This window comes from Dipteris shenzhenensis, chromosome 1, assembly GCF_047967505.1.
Source record: "Dipteris shenzhenensis isolate YYH24624 ecotype China chromosome 1, Dip_SZ_1.0, whole genome shotgun sequence".
Classification (NCBI taxonomy): Eukaryota; Viridiplantae; Streptophyta; class Polypodiopsida; order Gleicheniales; family Dipteridaceae; genus Dipteris; species Dipteris shenzhenensis.
Genome location: NC_141596.1, coordinates 31,690,146 through 31,710,033, shown reverse-complemented (window position 1 = coordinate 31,710,033; position 19,888 = coordinate 31,690,146). Strand labels below are relative to the sequence as shown.

General features: G+C 44.5%; 1 protein-coding gene across 5 annotated transcripts in view; it reads left to right on the top strand.

Annotated features, from left to right (window-relative positions):
- LOC147905703 (F-box protein SKP2B-like) overlaps positions 1 to 19,888 on the top strand; it is a 31,081-nt gene that overhangs the window by 8,435 nt on the left and 2,758 nt on the right. For 2 of the 5 annotated variants that reach the window (XM_087374213.1, XM_087374204.1), the window contains exons 2-3: positions 8,286 to 8,345; positions 8,428 to 8,682. In XM_087374213.1, the coding sequence (XP_087230339.1) occupies positions 8,561 to 8,682 (122 nt within the window). In that variant the 5' untranslated portion in view covers positions 8,286 to 8,345; positions 8,428 to 8,560. Of the gene's footprint in view, positions 1 to 8,285; positions 8,683 to 19,888 lie in introns of all 5 variants that reach the window. The other 3 variants (XM_087374178.1, XM_087374195.1, XM_087374187.1) reach the window with 2 other exon arrangements.

The window sequence follows — 19,888 nt, the reverse complement described above, 5'->3', positions numbered from 1 at the left end:
GTTTCGACCGATCTCCCCAAATTTTGGATCCGCCTTTGGTCATTTTGTCAGCCATAGAAGATCTGCTACTCCTTTTGGCTATAGGCACATTGAGGACTCCCTGTTGGCCCTTGATTAGAGCAGATGTGGAGAGATCTTACTTGTGATCGCTGGATAGGAGCTTCTAAAGAGTCTATACAGAACTACTTATGGTGATGACCGGCAGCTTAGCTTATCTAGAGAAGCACACTCAAGATCATTGCTTGACTTCAACAGGCACTTGGGTGCTTGCATGGGGCATAGTAGCCTAGCTCACAAAGGGCACCCAAGCCTTCTAGTTTGAGGTAGAGGGAGGTTCCCCAGCACACATCGTGAGTAGGGACACGGGATATTACCCAAGTCTCATTTATCACCACACAGTGCTCCAAGGATGACGTCCGGGAGACGGTGGCTAGTGTCACTGCCTGGCACACAAGGGTTGCACGTTGCAGCCTAGCAATGGATGGACTGCAAACCCGCCCTACAGTAGCTTAGTGAGTGTTTGGCTGGACATTTTTTAACGTTTTGCTTGACTTGGGAGCAAGTTCAAAGGAGAACCTCAGAGTATCGTGGATTCATCAATTGGGTTTGATTCCCATCTTTCGTGTCTCAGCCTTGGGTTTGATCCATGCTGTCATCCTGCTTCAACATGTATCCACTTGCTTGGTACTATTTCTTTTTGTTTTTCAATAGTATGCTTATTAAGAAATGAAATGTTTTCCTTCTGTTCAGTTACGGACAATGGGGACTAGGTCTAGCATTTGAGGGTGGACCCCCTTGCTTGGGGTTATGGGCATTAGTGATCCACAAGAGTGATGGCCTCTCTTTGAGAGGGACATCTAGAAACCACACCCCACCTGAGTACCCAAACATGGGACCAATCAAATGCACAGATTGCATACCGACCGAGGAACCATTCAAGAGAATGTTCCCTGAGCTTTGGGTGTGGGCCTGGCAGCATGCCAAGAGTAATGGAGATACAAGATAAGACGACAAACAAATGAGCTCAGTATGGTTCAATTATGACCTTAGAGTACGTCAATAGATAGTCTAAGCTGTTAGGAACCCGTGTGTGCGATCAGAATTAAATTCTGACAACTTTGAAATTTTAGGGTTTTTGGGAGTGACGTGGCAGCTGACACGTGGCAGACTGCCACTTGGAATCTGAGCTGGCAGGTCAGTCCACCTGTCCCACACATGTGGCAGCATGCATGGCAAGTGGCAGGGCATGCAGGCCAAGTGTTTGGCCCCAAATCTGGTAGATTTGGGGCAGGTTGTGGGCTGTCCTCTTTGGGACTGCAGCCCACCAAAAAAATCTGGGACAAGTGTCCACCTTCCACTCTAGGCCTAGGAGGGGGGCTGAGCCTATAAAAGAAGGCCTCTCCCCTTCATTCCACACATGAAAATTTCGTCACTTTTCTTCTCCCTCCTTTTAGATGATGCAGCAGAACCTCTCCAGCTCCTTGGGTGCAGCCAGCTTCTCCCCAGGCCATTCTCTCACCTCAGCAGCACTTTCTCTCTCTACAACAGCACATTCTCTCTCTACAGTTCCAGCCCCTCCTCTCCAGAAATCTGCCCCCTCTCAGCTCTTCTGGAACAGCAGCAGCATCCTCTCTCCTTCACCTAGCCTGGAGCAGCCACAGCCCCTTTCTCTCTCCTGCTGCAGTCTTTCTCTCTCTACTGCAGAATTTCTCTCTCTACTGTTCCAGCCCATTTCCCTTGCAGAAATCTGCCTTTCTGTGCACCTCTGGAACAGCAGCAGCTCCTCTCTTACATCTCCTCCCTTGGGATCAGCATAGGCACTCTCTCTCTACAGCTATCACTCCATAAAAGCTTTCTCTCTCTAGCCTACAGGCTGTTTTTCTAAGCTGTTCTCATTCCAGCCCCATTTCCACACTCTCCTCACCCAAGGTAGCTTCAGAGGCATCAAGGACTTCATCTACAAAAGGGCCAAGTCACGAAGGGAGCCTGTATTGTCAAGTTTATCTCATTTACAGCACTATTTCATGTTGTTTCCTAGAAACTAGTGTTTATCTCTAATGTTGGATGTAAGTGGTGATTGTTGCAGGCTTCTTCCTTGTGGATTGGGCAAGCCAAGAGCTGAAACCTGAGCTTGGAGTCCTCCTTTTTGTTGTCTACCTTGTACATATGCTCCTGAGTCTTGTATCTAGGTCCTAGGTTTTCACTGAGTTCATCAGTTTGGAAGGTGCATTGCACCTTGGTCTTGTATCTCCATTTTCAAGAATAAAGTGAGCCTGGATAAGGGGGGGGGCCCGTCTTGGCCCCTCAATCATATTGCATTCTCCAATGATGTCACTTTGTGTTTAAGCTGTATAAGTCTTAATTCCAGCTTAATTGCAAACTCTTAAGTTCAAGTATATGTGTTTGGCAACTCGCAATCATCTCATTCAAATGCCTCTGCAAAAGTCCGTTGTTTGAATTGATAGAAAGCACCGAGTAGTTTACATTGGTATCAGAGCTTAGGCAGTGGTCCTGTACTCTGTGCTTTCTCTTGTTGAGTCTCTCCTTCATTGAGTTATCTTGTCATCATGGCAGCCAATGGACCTGACCCTCCTCCTAACCTGCATGAGTTGAGTGTTGTCTTGGCAAACATTGCTCAACAGGTTCAAGTGCTGGAAAGCAGCCAAGCAGGAACTCATGACATAGGGCCCCAATCCCAAGGAAGAGGCCGTGCGGACAACACCAATTCCAACAAGGAGGGAAGATCATCCTCTTCTTTCCCTCCTCGAGATAGACGGCGTCATCGGAGTCCATCTCCTTCGAGACGTCCACGGAGACGAAGGTATGCAAAGCATAAGGTACCTCTTGGAGATAAGCTCTTCAAGTTTACCAAGTACAAGGGAGAGGACAAGCCCGAGGTCTTGCTGGCCTGGATCCGAGACCTCGAGTATTTCTTTGATGGGGACGAGTACGAAGACAAGGCGAAGATCCGGTTTGCCGTCCTGCACATGCAAGACCGTGCTTCACTCTGGTGGGCAGCTATGGTCAACACTGGACAGCAAGCCCACACCTGGAAGCACTTCAAGAAGAACTTGATGAGGCACTTCCTGCCTAAGGAGTTTAAGAGAGATACAATGGTGCAGTGGGACATCCTCCGCCAACGCCAAGAAGAGAAAGTCAGTGAGTATGTTGATCGTTTTTGGGATACTTTGTTAAAAGTTCAAGCATTCAGTAGGAAGGATAAAAAAGAGCAGCAAAGGAAGTTCTTTGCTGGCCTACGGTATATCGTTCAGCATGAGGTGGACATTGCCACTCCTACTTCTCTCGAAGACACCATCAACATCGCCTTGAAGGTGGAGAAGAAACAATCTTTCTCCAACAAGCGGAATGGCAGCAACAACAAGCGTAAGTCCCAGGGAACCTCTTCCAAGGAACAAAAGGGTAAGGAGACAGCAAAGGATGCACCAAAAGAGCAAAAGTCAGCCAGCCAGCCTCCTTCGAAGAAAGCAGCCCGCACTTTCAGCTCATTGTCTCCACAACAGAAGCAAAAGTATTACTCTGAAGGGCGGTGTTTCAAGTGTGGCGATCGAGGCCACAACTTCTACGAATGCCCTCAAGCTGCCAAAAATAACAGCAACAAAGAAGCAGCCCTCAAAAAGCCAGTTTTGGTAGTCAACAAGGTGGAAGCATCTCCGGAAAAGGGAGCTGTAAATGACACCCATAGTTTGTTGAAAACATGGGGTCAGGTAAAGGATCAATCCGCTTTGTTTTTGTTCGATAGTGGAGCTACTCACAACTTTATTTCTCATGAGATGGCACAGAACTTGGGGATAGCCCCAGAGGATAAAGGAGAAGCCTTGGAGGCAACTGCAGCCTTCAAGAACCAAGAAGAGAAGGTGTACCCCATCATCGGCAAGCTTCGGGTACACATCCAGGGGTACTTGGATCATCTACCCTTCATGGTGGCACCACTTCAAGGATCAGATGTAATTCTTGGCATGCCCTGGCATAAGCAAGTCAACCCCCGAATCGATTATGTGAAGAATATTCTAACCCTCCAACATAAGGGTAGAGATGTGAGCATTACAGCGGGAGTTTCAGGAAACACCATTCCTATGGTAAGTCATGCACGATCTCCCAATTTGCTTAAGAAAGGAGTATGTTCTTTTCTAGTGTTTGTACGCGATAAGCAACCAAGTGAAGAAAAGTCAGATCCTCTCACAAAAGAAAGATTAGATTTCCTTGAGGAATTCTCTAATTGCTTCTCTCAAGAACTTCCTAGTCACCTCTGAGAGACCAGAGGATCACAAAATTGACATAGTTCCAGGGTCTTCACCTCCAAATAGACCCCCATATAGAGTTAGTCAATCTCAACAAGATGAAATCTTCAAGCAAGTCCAAGAACTCTTGGACAAGGGATTGATCCAACCCAGTAGTTCTTCTTTTTGCTCTCCTGTCTTACTAGTCCAAAAGAAGGATAAAACCTTCAGGATGTGCATAGACTATAGAGCCTTAAACAAACAGACGGTTAAGAATCGTTTCCCAATTCCTCGTATAGACGATATCTTTGATCGTTTAGGAGGATTTGAAATTTTCAGCCGCATAGATCTTAAGAGTGGCTACCATCAGGTATGAGTTGTACCAAGGACATTCATAAAACAGCCTTCCGAACCACATTTGGGCTGTATGAATATATGGTAATGCCATTTGGCCTTACTAATGCCCCAGCCACGTTCAATCGACTGATGGAACGGTTGTTCAGGAACTATAGACAGTTCACTGCCGTCTTCTTTGATGACATCCTCATTTTTAGCAAGAATGAGGAAGAGCATAAGGAACATCTAAAGATTGTATTTCAAATTTTAGCTGAAAATGCTCTTTACATCAATGAGAAGAAAAGTGAGTTCTTTCTTCCTAAGATTCACTATCTTGGTCACATTATCTCACGAGAAGGTGTCCGTATGGACCTAGCCAAGATACAGACAATTGTAGAGTGGCCTGACTTGAAGAATGCCCATGAGGTAAGGTCTTTTCTAGGCCTATGCTCATATTACCGAAGGTTTATTTGGCATTTTGCTGAACTTGCAGCTCCTCTACATGATCTCACTAAGAAAAATCTAAAGTTCAGATGGACCCAAAAAGAAAAGGACTCTTTTAATGCTCTAAAGCATGCCCTGACTACAGCTCCTGTACTTATCATTCCTGACTTAAGGAAACCATTCCTAGTAGCAGCTGATGCCAGTGGCGATTGCCTTGGGGCTTCTCTTACCCAGGATGGTCATGCAAGGATTATGACTCTGCTTATGCCACGGTTCGAGCAGCCATTCAAAAGGCACAGGAGAAACAAAGAGCAGCTGCAAATAAAAGACGGAGGGCGTTTGCAGTGAAAGAAGGCCAATGGGTCTTATTGAAATTTGAGAAAGCCCGGTTAAAAACCAAAGTGGGCAAAAAGCGCATCTACTTCAAGCTATCCTTTCGATATTATGGTCCTTTTCAGGTGTTGCAGGTAATAAATGATGTCTCGGTCCGATTGAGACTTCCAGAGCATTGGAAGATCCACAATGTCTTCCACGTAAGCTTGGTGAAACCCTTCATTGGGGAACCACCTCAAGAGCCCACACTGGACGATGCACCTGAAGTAGAGGACACTGAGATCTTGTTGATCCCAGAGCAAATTATTTTGCATAACTTCACTACGGGACGTCGAGGCACGACTCGCAAAATGTACCTTTGGAAGTTCAGAGGGCTCCCATCCACCGATGCCCAATGGGTGGACAGAGCTACATTTCAGGAGTGTCCTGAAATCCTGGATGCTTATGAGGAAGCATTTCAGTTGCGGACAACCGAATGAAAGACGGAGGGAATGTCATCCTGCTTCAACATGTATCCACTTGCTTGGTACTATTTCTTTTTGTTTTTCAATAGTATGCTTATTAAGAAATGAAATGTTTTCCTTCTGTTCAGTTACGGACAATGGGGACTAGGTCTAGCATTTGAGGGTGGACCCCCTTGCTTGGGGTTATGGGCATTAGTGATCCACAAGAGTGATGGCCTCTCTTTGAGAGGGACATCTAGAAACCACACCCCACCTGAGTACCCAAACATGGGACCAATCAAATGCACAGATTGCATACCGACCTAGGAACCATTCAAGAGAATGTTCCCTGAGCTTTGGGTGTGGGCCTGGCAGCATGCCAAGAGTAATGGAGATACAAGATAAGACGACAAACAAATGAGCTCAGTATGGCTCAATTATGACCTTAGAGTACGTCAATAGATAGTCTAAGCTGTTAGGAACCCGTGTGTGCGATCAGAATTAAATTCTGACAACTTTGAAATTTTAGGGTTTTTGGGAGTGACGTGGCAGCTGACACGTGGCAGACTGCCACTTGGAATCTGAGCTGGCAGGTCAGTCCACCTGTCCCACACATGTGGCAGCATGCATGGCAAGTGGCAGGGCATGCAGGCCAAGTGTTTGGCCCCAAATCTGGTAGATTTGGGGCAGGTTGTGGGCTGTCCTCTTTGGGACTGCAGCCCACCAAAAAAATCTGGGACAAGTGTCCACCTTCCACTCTAGGCCTAGGAGGGGGGCTGAGCCTATAAAAGAAGGCCTCTCCCCTTCATTCCACACATGAAAATTTCGTCACTTTTCTTCTCCCTCCTTTTAGATGATGCAGCAGAACCTCTCCAGCTCCTTGGGTGCAGCCAGCTTCTCCCCAAGCCATTCTCTCACCTCAGCAGCACTTTCTCTCTCTACAACAGCACATTCTCTCTCTACAGTTCCAGCCCCTCCTCTCCAGAAATCTGCCCCCTCTCAGCTCTTCTGGAACAGCAGCAGCATCCTCTCTCCTTCACCTAGCCTGGAGCAGCCACAGCCCCTTTCTCTCTCCTGCTGCAGTCTTTCTCTCTCTACTGCAGAATTTCTCTCTCTACTGTTCCAGCCCATTTCCCTTGCAGAAATCTGCCTTTCTGTGCACCTCTGGAACAGCAGCAGCTCCTCTCTTACATCTCCTCCCTTGGGATCAGCATAGGCACACTCTCTCTACAGCTATCACTCCATAAAAGCTTTCTCTCTCTAGCCTACAGGCTGTTTTTCTAAGCTGTTCTCATTCCAGCCCCATTTCCACACTCTCCTCACCCAAGGTAGCTTCAGAGGCATCAAGGACTTCATCTACAAAAGGGCCAAGTCACGAAGGGAGCCTGTATTGTCAAGTTTATCTCATTTACAGCACTATTTCATGTTGTTTCTACTATCTTTCTAGAAACTAGTGTTTATCTCTAATGTTGGATGTAAGTGGTGATTGTTGCAGGCTTCTTCCTTGTGGATTGGGCAAGCCAAGAGCTGAAACCTGAGCTTGGAGTCCTCCTTTTTGTTGTCTACCTTGTACATATGCTCCTGAGTCTTGTATCTAGGTCCTAGGTTTTCACTGGGTTCATTAGTTTGGAAGGTGCATTGCACCTTGGTCTTGTATCTCCATTTTCAAGAATAAAGTGAGCCTGGATAAGGGGGGGGGCCCGTCTTGGCCCCTCAATCATATTGCATTCTCCAATGATGTCACTTTGTGTTTAAGCTGTATAAGTCTTAATTCCAGCTTAATTGCAAACTCTTAAGTTCAAGTATATGTGTTTGGCAACTCGCAATCATCTCATTCAAATGCCTCTGCAAAATCCGTTGTTTGAATTGATAGAAAGCACCGAGTAGTTTACACATGCAGTAAGATATAAGAGAGACAGAGGATTTGTGTGTCAAATTGTGGCACAAAGTTGGGATAAAAGATAATCTTTTGGAGGGATATCATCCGAGTGCCAAAGTCTAAGCAATCTTGTTGAAAGGATAACCATGACATGATAGCTTGACAAAATGGAGTCAATTTTTAGTTGAGTTTGCTTTGCTCATGGCTAAATATTTTCATTTAGTCTCTTGTATATTATTGAAAGGAGAGCCTTAAATAGTACAATGAAGAAATGAAGAGCGAGTGATGGACCAGCTTATTGAGGCTGGGATCTTAGTTCACAGGATATAGACATCAAGGGAATCCATTGCTTGAAATTTCTTGTATTCGTGTACTTGCACTTATTTTTCCTAAGGATGGATGTGATTCATCCATTATATTGTTTTTAAATTCTTGGGCTTGTTGAGTTTGGAGTATTATGTGAAGCTTGGGTAGGTTGCCTTTACTTGAATCTGAGAAGAGGAATTCTAGATGTTTTGTCCCCTCACAGTTTTTTGTTATTCGTGTATCACCATAGTGCATTTTTATTTACTTTGCTTGTTACTTGCTTATAACCTCTTTCCATGCATGCAGGTCAATTGGAGGAGCTCTCTGGGGCCGACTTTGGCGATGACTTGTTAGGAGTGTCTCAATGTACGAAAGATAAAGTAAAATCCAGAAGTAGATCTCAAGACTCATCGGAAGCTTCTAATTTGTTTTGGGTGGCAATGGCAAGTGAAATAGATTCAACATCGGGGACTTTGAAATACGAATGGAAATCGAATCCTCAAAAAGATATCTTTGACTGCACCTTCAATGAAGATCTAAGCAGCAGCAACAATGTGGAGTCCAAGTGGCAAGACCTGCCAATGGAGTTGCTTGTGCGAATTCTAGCTTTGGTGGATCATCGGACAGTTGTTGTGGCATGTGGTGTCTGTACTGGATGGAGAGATGCAATATGCTTTGGCGTTTTAGAGCTGTCATTTGCATGGTATTCCTGTTACTAATGCCCCTATGCACATGTGTGCACCTAGTAATTTGAATGTTTGTGTTCACTTATGTGTGCCATACGTCCAGATTCTTAAAAAATCAGTTTCATAACGTCATGAGAGCAGTTGTTCATCGCATTAATTGGTTTTAATTTCCACAAATTAAATGTTGCCAGGGATTAAACTCTAACATCTTGGACTTTGTTAGCGTAGTTATTTAATTGGTAAGGTAAGTTAACTAATATCTTTCGTAACATACTTTTAAAGTTTTTGGGTGTGCGCGTACATTTGCACACGTGTGTTCCCGAAATTAATGTGTGTTGTTGAGGACAAAAACATAGTCCCCGTTTGACTCATGAGAATTGGCATTGTCTGTACACAATATTACAATTCAGAACAAGCAAGCTTCTCGGTGAGTATGCAGTGGTTTGGATTGCTTTCTACTTGTGTACTGGGTATTGCAGAGTCTCTATCAAAAGTCTATTGTTTGAACTGGCTTAAGTTATTGTGACCTGAGATGTTCTTGGAAGATTGGGACCTGTGCTAATCAAAATGCAGTGTGGATCCACTGGTTTTATCACTATTTTTGTGGGCATTATCTGGCTTTTATATCTGATGTAACTGCTAGTTAAGAAAATTGTTGATCGAACTAATGGGTGCATGAGATCTGGCTATTTCTGACATTTCTCCCACCTTATGAGGAATCTGAGATACATTGTCAATCGCGAACATGAGGGAGTTAAAGATGTCACGTGCCTCACGAAGTGTACTCTATAGACTTCATACCACTTGGCATCCATGGCTCCTACAAGGTCACCATACCTCTCGTGACGCACGCCTTAGGCTCAATTCCTTAGTCCTTATGGATCCATGTTATTTAAACTTGTGGACACTCACTCCTCTTACATCTGGCATCAAGGACTATCAGAAACAATCTTTGATCATTGGGTCAACATTATAACCCAGGACATTGTGAGTATAAATTTACGGACACACTCCGCACCATATTCATAATTATGTACTCTGTCAGTTTACAATAAACGACTCTATGTTATCTCTAAAAATTTCTCTAAATAGATCCAGGTGTATGAAACTCCCTTCAATAAGTGAATTACTTAGTTGTAAGGCCATTGTAATCGAGAAACATGACATATTGATGAACCCTTGCAACCCTATGATAATTCCAATATATTGACTGTCTTGCCTACCTTCTTGACAATTCGTTAGGGCTCACAATATTAGGGTGACAACTTAGCACATTTGGCCTATGATCAATGACTCTGCTATGAGGATCCTTTCTGAAATTCCCCAAAAGATAATCTCTTAGCCACATACCTCTCCATGGACTTGTGGATTATAGATCTTGCTATGCTAAAACAACATGGATCTCGAATATGCAATCTAATGCTACACAACTTTGTGGAGTATATCCATTGTAGTTTAGCTAAAATGGAGTCTTTTTTTGTGGATGACTATTTTTTCCATCATAGGCCAACTTCAACAACGGTAACCATGCATTTGAGGGTTTGGTTTCCATTTGATCATCCATTTTTTAAGATTATTCCCACTTCTCATTATGAGGTCAACTCTTTTTTGACCAAATATCGTAGTCCAAATTTCATACATCTCATATCTTTGTTGAAGACCATGAATCTTGGTAATCCAAGTAGCCAAAATTCACAATCTAGTTTGCCACTGATAGAACACCAACCATTTGCATGTTGTGTCACCACAATGTAAATATCCTTAGTCAAAGTACAGTTGACCATTTATCTGATCATAATTAAAGAGTTTTCATATGTGTTAATTATGGTCAAAGAGTTCTTTTAATGGTCAAAGAATTCCTACGGTCAAAGATACTTGACTCTGGTCAAGTAAGACTGACTTCGGTCGGGGAGACTTGGTTTATTACCAAGAAGGTTAGCTACGGTTAACCAGAGAACCACAGAGCTGACTACGGTCAGAGAGTGTTGACTTCGGTCAACGAGACTTGGCATGCGCCAAGAGGGTTAACTTCAGTTAACCAAGTTGTGCCAACTTCGGTTGGAGAGATGCTCCAGCTTTGGTTGGAGAGACTTGGCCATAATTAAGGCGCCACCTATAAAGAAAATACTTGGAGACAAATAAAACAATACTGAAGACAATCAATGGCTGAAGAAGATATATATATCACAAACGGAACTCAGTACAAGTGAAGATATGAGAGAAGCTCTGGAGGAAACAAACGTCAGTCCTGACAACTGTAGTGGACTTCTGCACTAGCTCCACAAGTTGGAACTGAACCAAATCTGAGACAGCAAACTGATGCAGGGGTTGCTGCAGATTTGGAATAGAAAGAACAGAATCTGGAGCGGAAGTTGGAGGTAGATCTGGAGCAGAAGTTGAGGGCAGATCTTGGAGCAGAAGTTGTGACAAATCTGAAGCTAAAAGAAGGCAGATCTGGAGCAGAAATTGGAGCTGATCTGATGCAGAAAGGAGAGCAGAACTGAAGCAGAAAGGAAGGCTGTTCTGGAGCAGAAAAGAGGGCAGATCTGGAGCTGAAAAAGGGGACAGATCTGGAGCAGAAAGGAGGACAGATCTGAGCAGAAAGGAGGGGCAGATCTGGGGCAGAAAAGAGGGCATATCTGGAGCAGAAAAGAGGACAGCAGAGGAGGCAGAAGTTGAGGCAGCAGAGGAGGCAGCCAGGAGGCAGAAGTGGCTCAGGGTGTGCAGGAACCTCTGGAGCTGGAAGAGAGATTATATTTGAATACCTAGCCCCCCCCCCTTCAAATAGGAAGGAGCTTTAAGTCGGTCAACCAACAGGTTGACCGACCTGGCCAGATTTGACCGACCAGGTCAATCTGGTCGGCCAGATCTGGTCAGACCAGAAAAAAAACATTTTTTTAAATAATTTTTTTATTTGGTTTATCCTCTGAACCGGGGCTTTTGACATTTCTTTGGTTGTGGTTTTTGCCTCCGATTCGGGGTTTCTTTGACAGGATTTGGAGAGGCACCAGTGGTGTTTGTACCTGTTTATCTTGTCCTGGAGAATTGGAGATTGCCTGGCTTAACACCACCACCATTGGTCAAAGCTCCTTAATTACGACCAAGAGGGTTGACTTCGGTCGACCAAGAATTGTGTTCTATGTTTTGTTCACATGTTTGTTCAGTGGGGACGCCCACCTGTGATTAGGATTAGTCCACAGTTTCTTATTTGCATGCAAAGCGCTAACAATTAATGGGTGCCATGGTGGTGCGCTTTAATTAATTGTTGTAGGTAACTATGAGGGGCTAAAGACCCAAGCAATTTGGAGCGTAGCAAGTATTTTCGGAGGCCACCCGCGTGACCAAGTGCTATGAAGATCTCAGAAATTGCCCTTAGAGGCATGTAATAGGGCTTAGTCTAGTTTTTAGACGAGTGGCATGTTGCCATTTTGGAATGAGCTTGAAGCTCTTGTAAAATGAATTCACGTTTGAATTTGTAAGACACAGCTCTACGCTGAACTATGTATTCCTTCTTCTCTCAAGTAATAAAATTCTTCGGGGGGGTCCAGCTGGACTGTTGTCTTGGGCCCTAGTACTGTGTAGAGTGAGAGAGTGAAAGAGAGAGCTAAAGAAAGAGAGAGAGAGAGAGAGTAAAGGAAGGTAGCAGAAAAAAAACAGCAGGGAGATTGCATGTTGGTTTAGAGGTTGATGACCAGAAGAATGGAGTCATATCTTTCTTCATTTATGATCAAGAAAATCCATGCTCATTGAGCAATTGATTTTTAATGGGGTGGTCACTTCTAAGTGGAAAAGCTATCTATAAAGGAAACCAAAACCTCCTGCAGAGTGGATCCTCATCTCTTGACTGTTAGAGGTGGGTCCTACTGTGGGTCCCTGCTGATCTAGGGCCCATGGTTAGGGAAAACTGGCATGCCATCTGCTATCCAGTTTTTGCTATCGATCGTTGGCTTTCCTACCCCTGAAGTCTTTCTATAGAGCCAACACCGTCTCATGAGTGATTTCTCTCGCTCATAGAGGGCCTGCCTATGTCTCAATGCCTATATTTGAAGCTCTGCACTGCTGTGTTGAATGGCATTGGGTGTCCAAAGGGCCCACCCATTCTATGGCTCAGTCTCCCCAACTTTCAAAATCTACATCATGGCATGGCCTATCTCCTTCTCCTCTTAGGGGTTGTCTGGGAGCCTCACTTGTCTTAAGTATTTCTTGGCCCAGAGCAAGCTTTCCAAGAAGCATATAATTTCTTGTCCATGTTCCACTTTCAAATTGTTCATACACCAGGCGTGCAGAACAGAGTGGCATATGCCCTATCTCGGAGGCCTTAGGTGAATAATGTTACTAAAGCTTATCACGAGGACATAAAACAGATGCAGGCACAGTATGCACAAGATCCAAATTTTGGAAAAATTATGCAAAGATTGCAACTGGGTGAACCAACCTGCCATTATTCTTTGAAATATGGCTATCTTATGAAAAATGATTGCTTGCGTGTTTCTAGAAATCTAAGGCTGAAAACTATGAAAAAGTGTCATGTGCCACCTTATGCACCTAGGTCATAGAGGGATCACTTCCACTACACAGGGTCTAGAGAGGTATTTCTTCTGGCCAGGTATGCACAAAGATATTCATCAATTTGTTTCCGAATGCCTTGTTTGTCAAAAGGTGATCAAAAGGTGAAATATGACTGGCATAAGACACCTCCTCTTCCTGTGCCTCACACACCTTGAGAGAACATAGCCATGGTTTTGATTTTTTATCTTTTGAGGTCGAGACAGGGTAATGATAGAATTTGAATGATCATTGATGAATTCGGTAAGCAAGCTCATTTCATACTTGTACGGAAGACCATTGAGGCTGATCATATGGCTAAACTGTTTTTGGCACAATATGCCTAAGTCCATAGTCAGTGATTGAGATCCCAGAATGATGAGTCTTTTCTGGAGAGCTTTATTTGATAATAAGGGAACCAAGCTTGACTTTCTTCTTCATTTCATTCCCAATTTGATTGGCAAAGTGAAATAGCTAATTCCATTGTTCGGGTTTGCTGAAATGTTATGTGCCTGACCAGAGGGCTGAGTGGGAAAGATATCTTCCTCTGGTGGAGTTTGCAAATGACGACACCATCCACAACTCCACAGGAAAGGCACATTTCGTAGTAGTCTATGGTAAGGTAATTCTTCCACCCATCCTAAGGACAAAAGATGAAATTTTTGCTGCTGATCAATATGTGTGAGATCTGGAAATAGCCCTTGAACAGGTCAAGAAAGCAATTGCAAGATCTCAAGTAAGAAAGTTGTAGATAAACATCGGCGGCAGCTAGACCTTCAGATTGGTGACTGGGTGCTCCTCAAGTTTGAAAGGACTAGGCACCGAAAGATGAAGGGTAAGGAATATGTGTATCCAAAGCTATTCACCAGGTATTATGGAAAGTTTCAGATCACAAGGGAGATAAAGGAGGTAGCTTATAGGCTTGATCTACCCGAGCATCGGAAGATTCATGATGCATTCCATGTGAGTCTTTTGAAAAAGTACAAAGGGCTTGAGCCAACTGAACTGATTCTAGAAGAACCACTAGAGGTGGATGAGTTTGAGGAGATGCCTCGACTAAAGCGGATTGTCTATCACACGAAAAAGAGAGGTCCCAAAGGCAAAGTTTTTCGCAGGTATCTTGTTAAGTCTAAGATTTATTCGGCACTAGATGAAGATTATTTCTTAGAATACCCACAGGTCCTGCAAATGTGTAAAGAAGCCTTTCAATTGGGGACAACTAAATAAAGACGAGGGGATGTCACAAAGTTATATTTATTTCTAGAAGTAGAGAGAAAATATTTTATTTTGACCAGGTTGACTATCTCAGGATTATTTTAGCCTTGGCAAATTAGATGACAAGACTATCAAATGCATATTTGGGGTTACAATAGTGGCAGTAAGGGGTGCCGTCTCTTTGATCCATGTAAGCAGAGGATCTTTGACAGCATAGATGTTTTTTTGGTAGAGAATTCGCCTCGGCCACTTGCTAATTCAGTACACAGATAACAAGTAACCCACAAGATATGTTTGAAGGTCTACTCCCATAGTAGCCATGAAGTGGAGGAAGCAGTACATGAAGAGAGAGCAGCCATGCACAAGCTAGAACAGTTCCATATTCTCAGCTCGTCTACCCAATAGAACATGGGATGGTGCAAGAAATGCTAGAGACCATGCAGCAGTGGCCTGTATGAGCACTATCTATGTACAAATGGACCAGTTTCATTTGAAGAAACTCGAGAAGATGAACATTGGCAAGAAGCCATGCAATTGGAAATGAATGCAATTTTATAAAAATGGCACATGGGATCTAGTGGATCTGCCACATTGCAAGGAGCCCATTGGCGGTATACAAACTCAAGGGAAAGTCTGATGGTACCAATGACAAGTAGAAGGCCAGACGTGTGGCTAAAGGCTATGCTCAATAGAAGGGCATACATTTTGTAGAGACTTCTGCTCCTTCTTTCGGCTGTCCACCATCAGATGTGTATCTGCATTGGCTGCCCAGCACAGATGGAATGTGCATCAGTTTGATATAAAAACAGCCTTCTTAAATGGGGATTTGTAGGAAGAAGTTTTTGTGAATCAGCTTATTTGTCTCGTCTGAAAACCAAGGTGTGTAAGCTGAGAAAAGCGCTTTATGGTCTCAAACAAGCTCCCAAAGCTTGGTATGAAAAGATACATGAGCTTGGTATGAAAAGATACATGCCTAGGTCAGCCAAAAATTTAGAAACAGTCCAACTGAGAGCACCCACTATGTTAAAGAGGATCATGGTGTTCTACTTGTGCTCCTTTCTATGTTGATGACATGCTCCTAAGTGGGAATAATTAGGATGCCATCTCACCTTTCAAAGCTAATTTACTGCAGACATCTCTACTTTCTTGACATCATGGAGGAGTTGTGGCGTCCATTATCTTCCTGGCCAATCAAGAGCAATGATGACTAGATAATTGATAGTGCCATTGAACTTTTTTTAAACATAGGGCATGCTGTTTGCGAAGAAAAGGCCTATCCCTTACTCAAATATGTGCAAAAAAGTGAAAAATCCTAATGTGGCTTTGCTGAAATTATCGTATGGGGAACTGCTACAGCATTGTTCACTTCGAACTATGTGTAAACTCGCACAATACTGGATTTCCCAAGATGCAAAAGTCGTAAATTGCTTAAAACATGTTCCATTTTGCTGCCTTCTCAGATCAAAAGAAGGCGCTCATTCGAGCGTACGGCACAGCTAACGGGCATCAGTTTATTATCCTGTTCGATATGGGGAGTTCAGAAGATGCCATTTCCCCTCAGCTTGTCAAGACAGTGGGGTGTACCTTGGTGCCTCACGAGCTTGCAGTGGACGGGTTTATGCCCGGCTTGCGCACACACATCATGCATAAGACCATCTAGTTCACTTTTTCAGTTCAGAAGGCCATGTTTACGCGGGATTTTATATTGACTCCTTTGATGGGGTGTGACATGATCCTCAGGATTCAGTGGTTCTGTGAGCATGTTCCGACGCCTGACTGGCGGCAGGACACCTTCACGATTGTGGAAGGTTTACCTAAGCCCGCCGTGATACGCGGTGATCGGAGCATACTAGGGATTTCATTAATCTCTCATATTCAAGCAGGTCGCGCCGCCCGCAAGGGTGCCATGTGTGCACTTGTCTATGTCCAATGCCAAATCATTGCAGTTCAAGCCGCTCCTCCGATGGGGCAGGCAATGGTGGATCTACTCTAAGAGTTCAAAAATATCATGCTCCGGGACGATCTGCCACCCCAGCTGCCTCCCAACGGATTGGAAGACCATCGCATTGATCTACTTCCGGACTCGACACCTCCAAGTAAGTTCCCACTTTCAATGTCTATGGAGGGGGAGTTAGAACACATCTCAATTAGTGCGCGCAGGGTTTATTAGACCTTCTTCTTCGCCTTTTGCTGCACCCATTCTATTTGTGGCAAAGAAGGATAAGTCCGCACGACTATGTGTCGAGTACAGAGCACTCAACAAGCTTACGGTAAGCAACAAGTTTCCTATGCCCCGCATCGAGTACATCTTGGAAGACTCAATGGTGCAAGATTTTTTTCAAAGAGGCACCTCCAGCAGCAAGACCCCAGCCTAGCAAAGCCAGCTTGGACGATTACATACCTTACGGACGGGTCACGATGGGGGTGTTCTGCATGTGTGAGCTGTATGCTTGACACAAACGCACAAAGGATCTGATCTCCTGGGCCATCGTGGGGATAACCCAACTTGTGATGGCTTGGATCTTCTCAGGGTCTAATCGAATCCCTTGAGCACTAATGATGTAGCCTAAATACTGAATTTCCAACAATCCGAATTCACTTTTCTTTGCGTTGAGATATAGCTGGTTATCACGTAATAACTGTAGGGCACATCGCACATCCTTAAGATGCTGCTCGGTTGTCGTGGAAAAGATAAGGATATCATCGAGAAAGATGAACAGGCACTTCCTAATATACTCTGCGAATACCCAGGACATCATCTTGTTGAATGTTGGTGCTGCATTCTTAAGACCAAAGGGCATGACGACGAACTCGTAATAAGCTCGCTCAGTTCGAAAAGTTGTCTTTGGGATGTCAGCTTTAAAATTCCGGACTTGATGGTAGCCACTCTTGAGGTTAATCCATTGCGTACTAGGCATTGTCTGAAGCCACTAAGGGCTTGGTGATCTGTCTTCACCGTGAAAGGGCTTGGTGATCTGTCTTCACCGTGAAAGTCCGTCCGTTTAGGAAAGGCTTTCAATGTTTTAATGCCTGAATGACACCGAGAAGCTCTCTATCATACACTGAATAGTTCTTTTCGGCATCATTAAGCTTTCTGCTGTAGTATGCCACGAGCCTATTCTCTTGCTGTAAAATTGCCCCTATGGTGACATTGCTAGCGTCTTTGATTACCAGCAAGCAGATTGACAAACGCCCAGCAGCACACCGACGACTATCATCACCATGTTTCTCCTCCTACAATTCCACTCCTCCTTCGGGTTTCTGCACGTCCTGGTGGTGCTGCTGCTCAGCATGGCGTCTTCTGCCACCACCCGTAGCTCAACGGAAGTGCCCACGATCTCAATGCATGTCAATCACATCTTGGGGGCTCAGTCCCCCATGCGGCCACCGGATTGTGATGACGCCTGCGCTTCCCAGATGTGGATCGAGCGGAGGGTTTCTCAACATACGCAGTCCCTCTTACAGATTTACTCAAGGGGGTAAAGACACGCAGACAAAAAGTTCAAGTCACAGGCAAAGCTTTGCAGGCCTTCCACGACTTGCAATGGTTGGCCACGACAGCACCAGTTATGAAGATTGCCTCTTGGGATGATCCATGGGGGAATGATCGAGAAGGTTCCATCCAAACCATTGAGTAGGCCACTGTGCTCGAAATTAAAGGAAATGATCTTGATAGCATGAAGGCACAGTACGCAGAGTCAACAGAGTTTGGCACGCAGTTCTAGTTAGCTACGACGCTTGCTCCAGGCCATTACTCATTAGAGGACGGTTGGCTTTTCTATAAGAAAAGGTTATGTGTACTCAAAGACAAACCGCAGTTGCTTCTTCATGATGCCCGTGATGCCCTTACCAGTGGTCACAGAGGTATCAACGGGACTTTGGAGAAGTTAGAGCGCTATTTCTATTGGCCAAAGATGCGGAAGGACGTATACGGGTATGTGCAGAATTGTCAAATATGCCAGAAGGTCAAGGCTTCCCACAAGAAAGCGGCAGGCTTACTTATGCCATTGTCAATCCCTGACGGTCCTTTCCAGGACATATGTATGGATTTCGTGGAGCCACTTCCAGCATCCGTAGGTACGCGTAATACTCAATGTCTTACTATTGTTTGTCGCTTTAGTAAATATTGTATGCTCATTCCCTGCAAACAAACGGCCAGCGCTAAAGATGTAGCTCGTTTGTTTATCAAGTATTGGTATCCCATCGGAGGGTTACCAAAGACCATCACATCCGACAGGGACTCCAAGTTTACGTCTAACTTTTGGTGAGCCTTGTTTGATAATTTTGGTACTAAGCTATAGATGTCCAGCGCTTTCCATCCGCAATTGAACGGCGAGACGGAAAAGTACAATGGTATGGCATTTGATATTTTGAAATCATATTGTCATGATGCTCAGGAAAAGTGAGAGTAGTTTCTTCCGCTTGTGCAGGCCATTCTAAACGATACCTATTCTTCGAGTATTGGTCGCACACCTTATGAAGCGGCGTTTGGACGGCGATTTACCTCACTCCTCACCCGGATGGTGTCTCCATCTCTTGAAGCCAACAAAACCACCGAATCCATGGCAGAGATTACGGAGTTCGTGAAAAGCCGCATCGCCAAAGCTCAAGCATTGTATACACGCCAAGCTAATAAATCCAGACGAGATGTCCAGTATAAAGAGGGTCAATGGGTGTCTCCATCTCTTGAAGCCAACAAAACCACTGAATCCATGGCAGAGATTACGGAGTTCGTGAAAAGCCGCATTGCCAAAGCTCAAGCATCGTATACACGCCAAGCTAATAAATCCAGACGAGATGTCCAGTATAAAGAGGGTCAATGGGTGTATTTACGCATTATCAAGCAACGATTGAAGTAGGTGGGCAAGCGATGCCCTAAGCTGTCCTTCAGGAGCTTTGGACCATTCCCTATTATTCAAAAGATCAACGATGTCTCAATGAAGTTACGCCTACCAGACAGTTGGACTATGCACAACATGTTCCATGTAGCTTGGTTGAAGCCATATTTTGGACCTTCTCTTTCAGAGATTTCTGACGAGCAACAACCTAAAGTTCTTGATGAAGCCGAAGTTTTGCAGCCAGAACAGATCTTTCTTCATAAATTCAAGCATGGGTCAGGACGCAGGATCCGTGAGTTTTACACCAAGTTGCATGATCGAGGTACCCATGAAGAAGTGTGGTTAGACGAAGATTTTTTCCAGGAGTTTCCCCAGATATTGGTGGACTACTTGGAAGCAATGAACCTACCGCCAAGTTAAGGAGGGAATGTCACATGCACCCCTGCACTTGGGTGCAAGGTGACACACTGGCTACATCGACAAGTGCATTATAGTTCCCAGGAGATTTTGTCGTATGATGTGACCCCTTTGTGAGCCCTTGTCCAGGGACAATCAGGCACAAGCTACGTAGGTGAGTCTCTCAGCCTTAGGTCAAGTCAGTAAGTTCGTTCTTGTTCACTAGTAC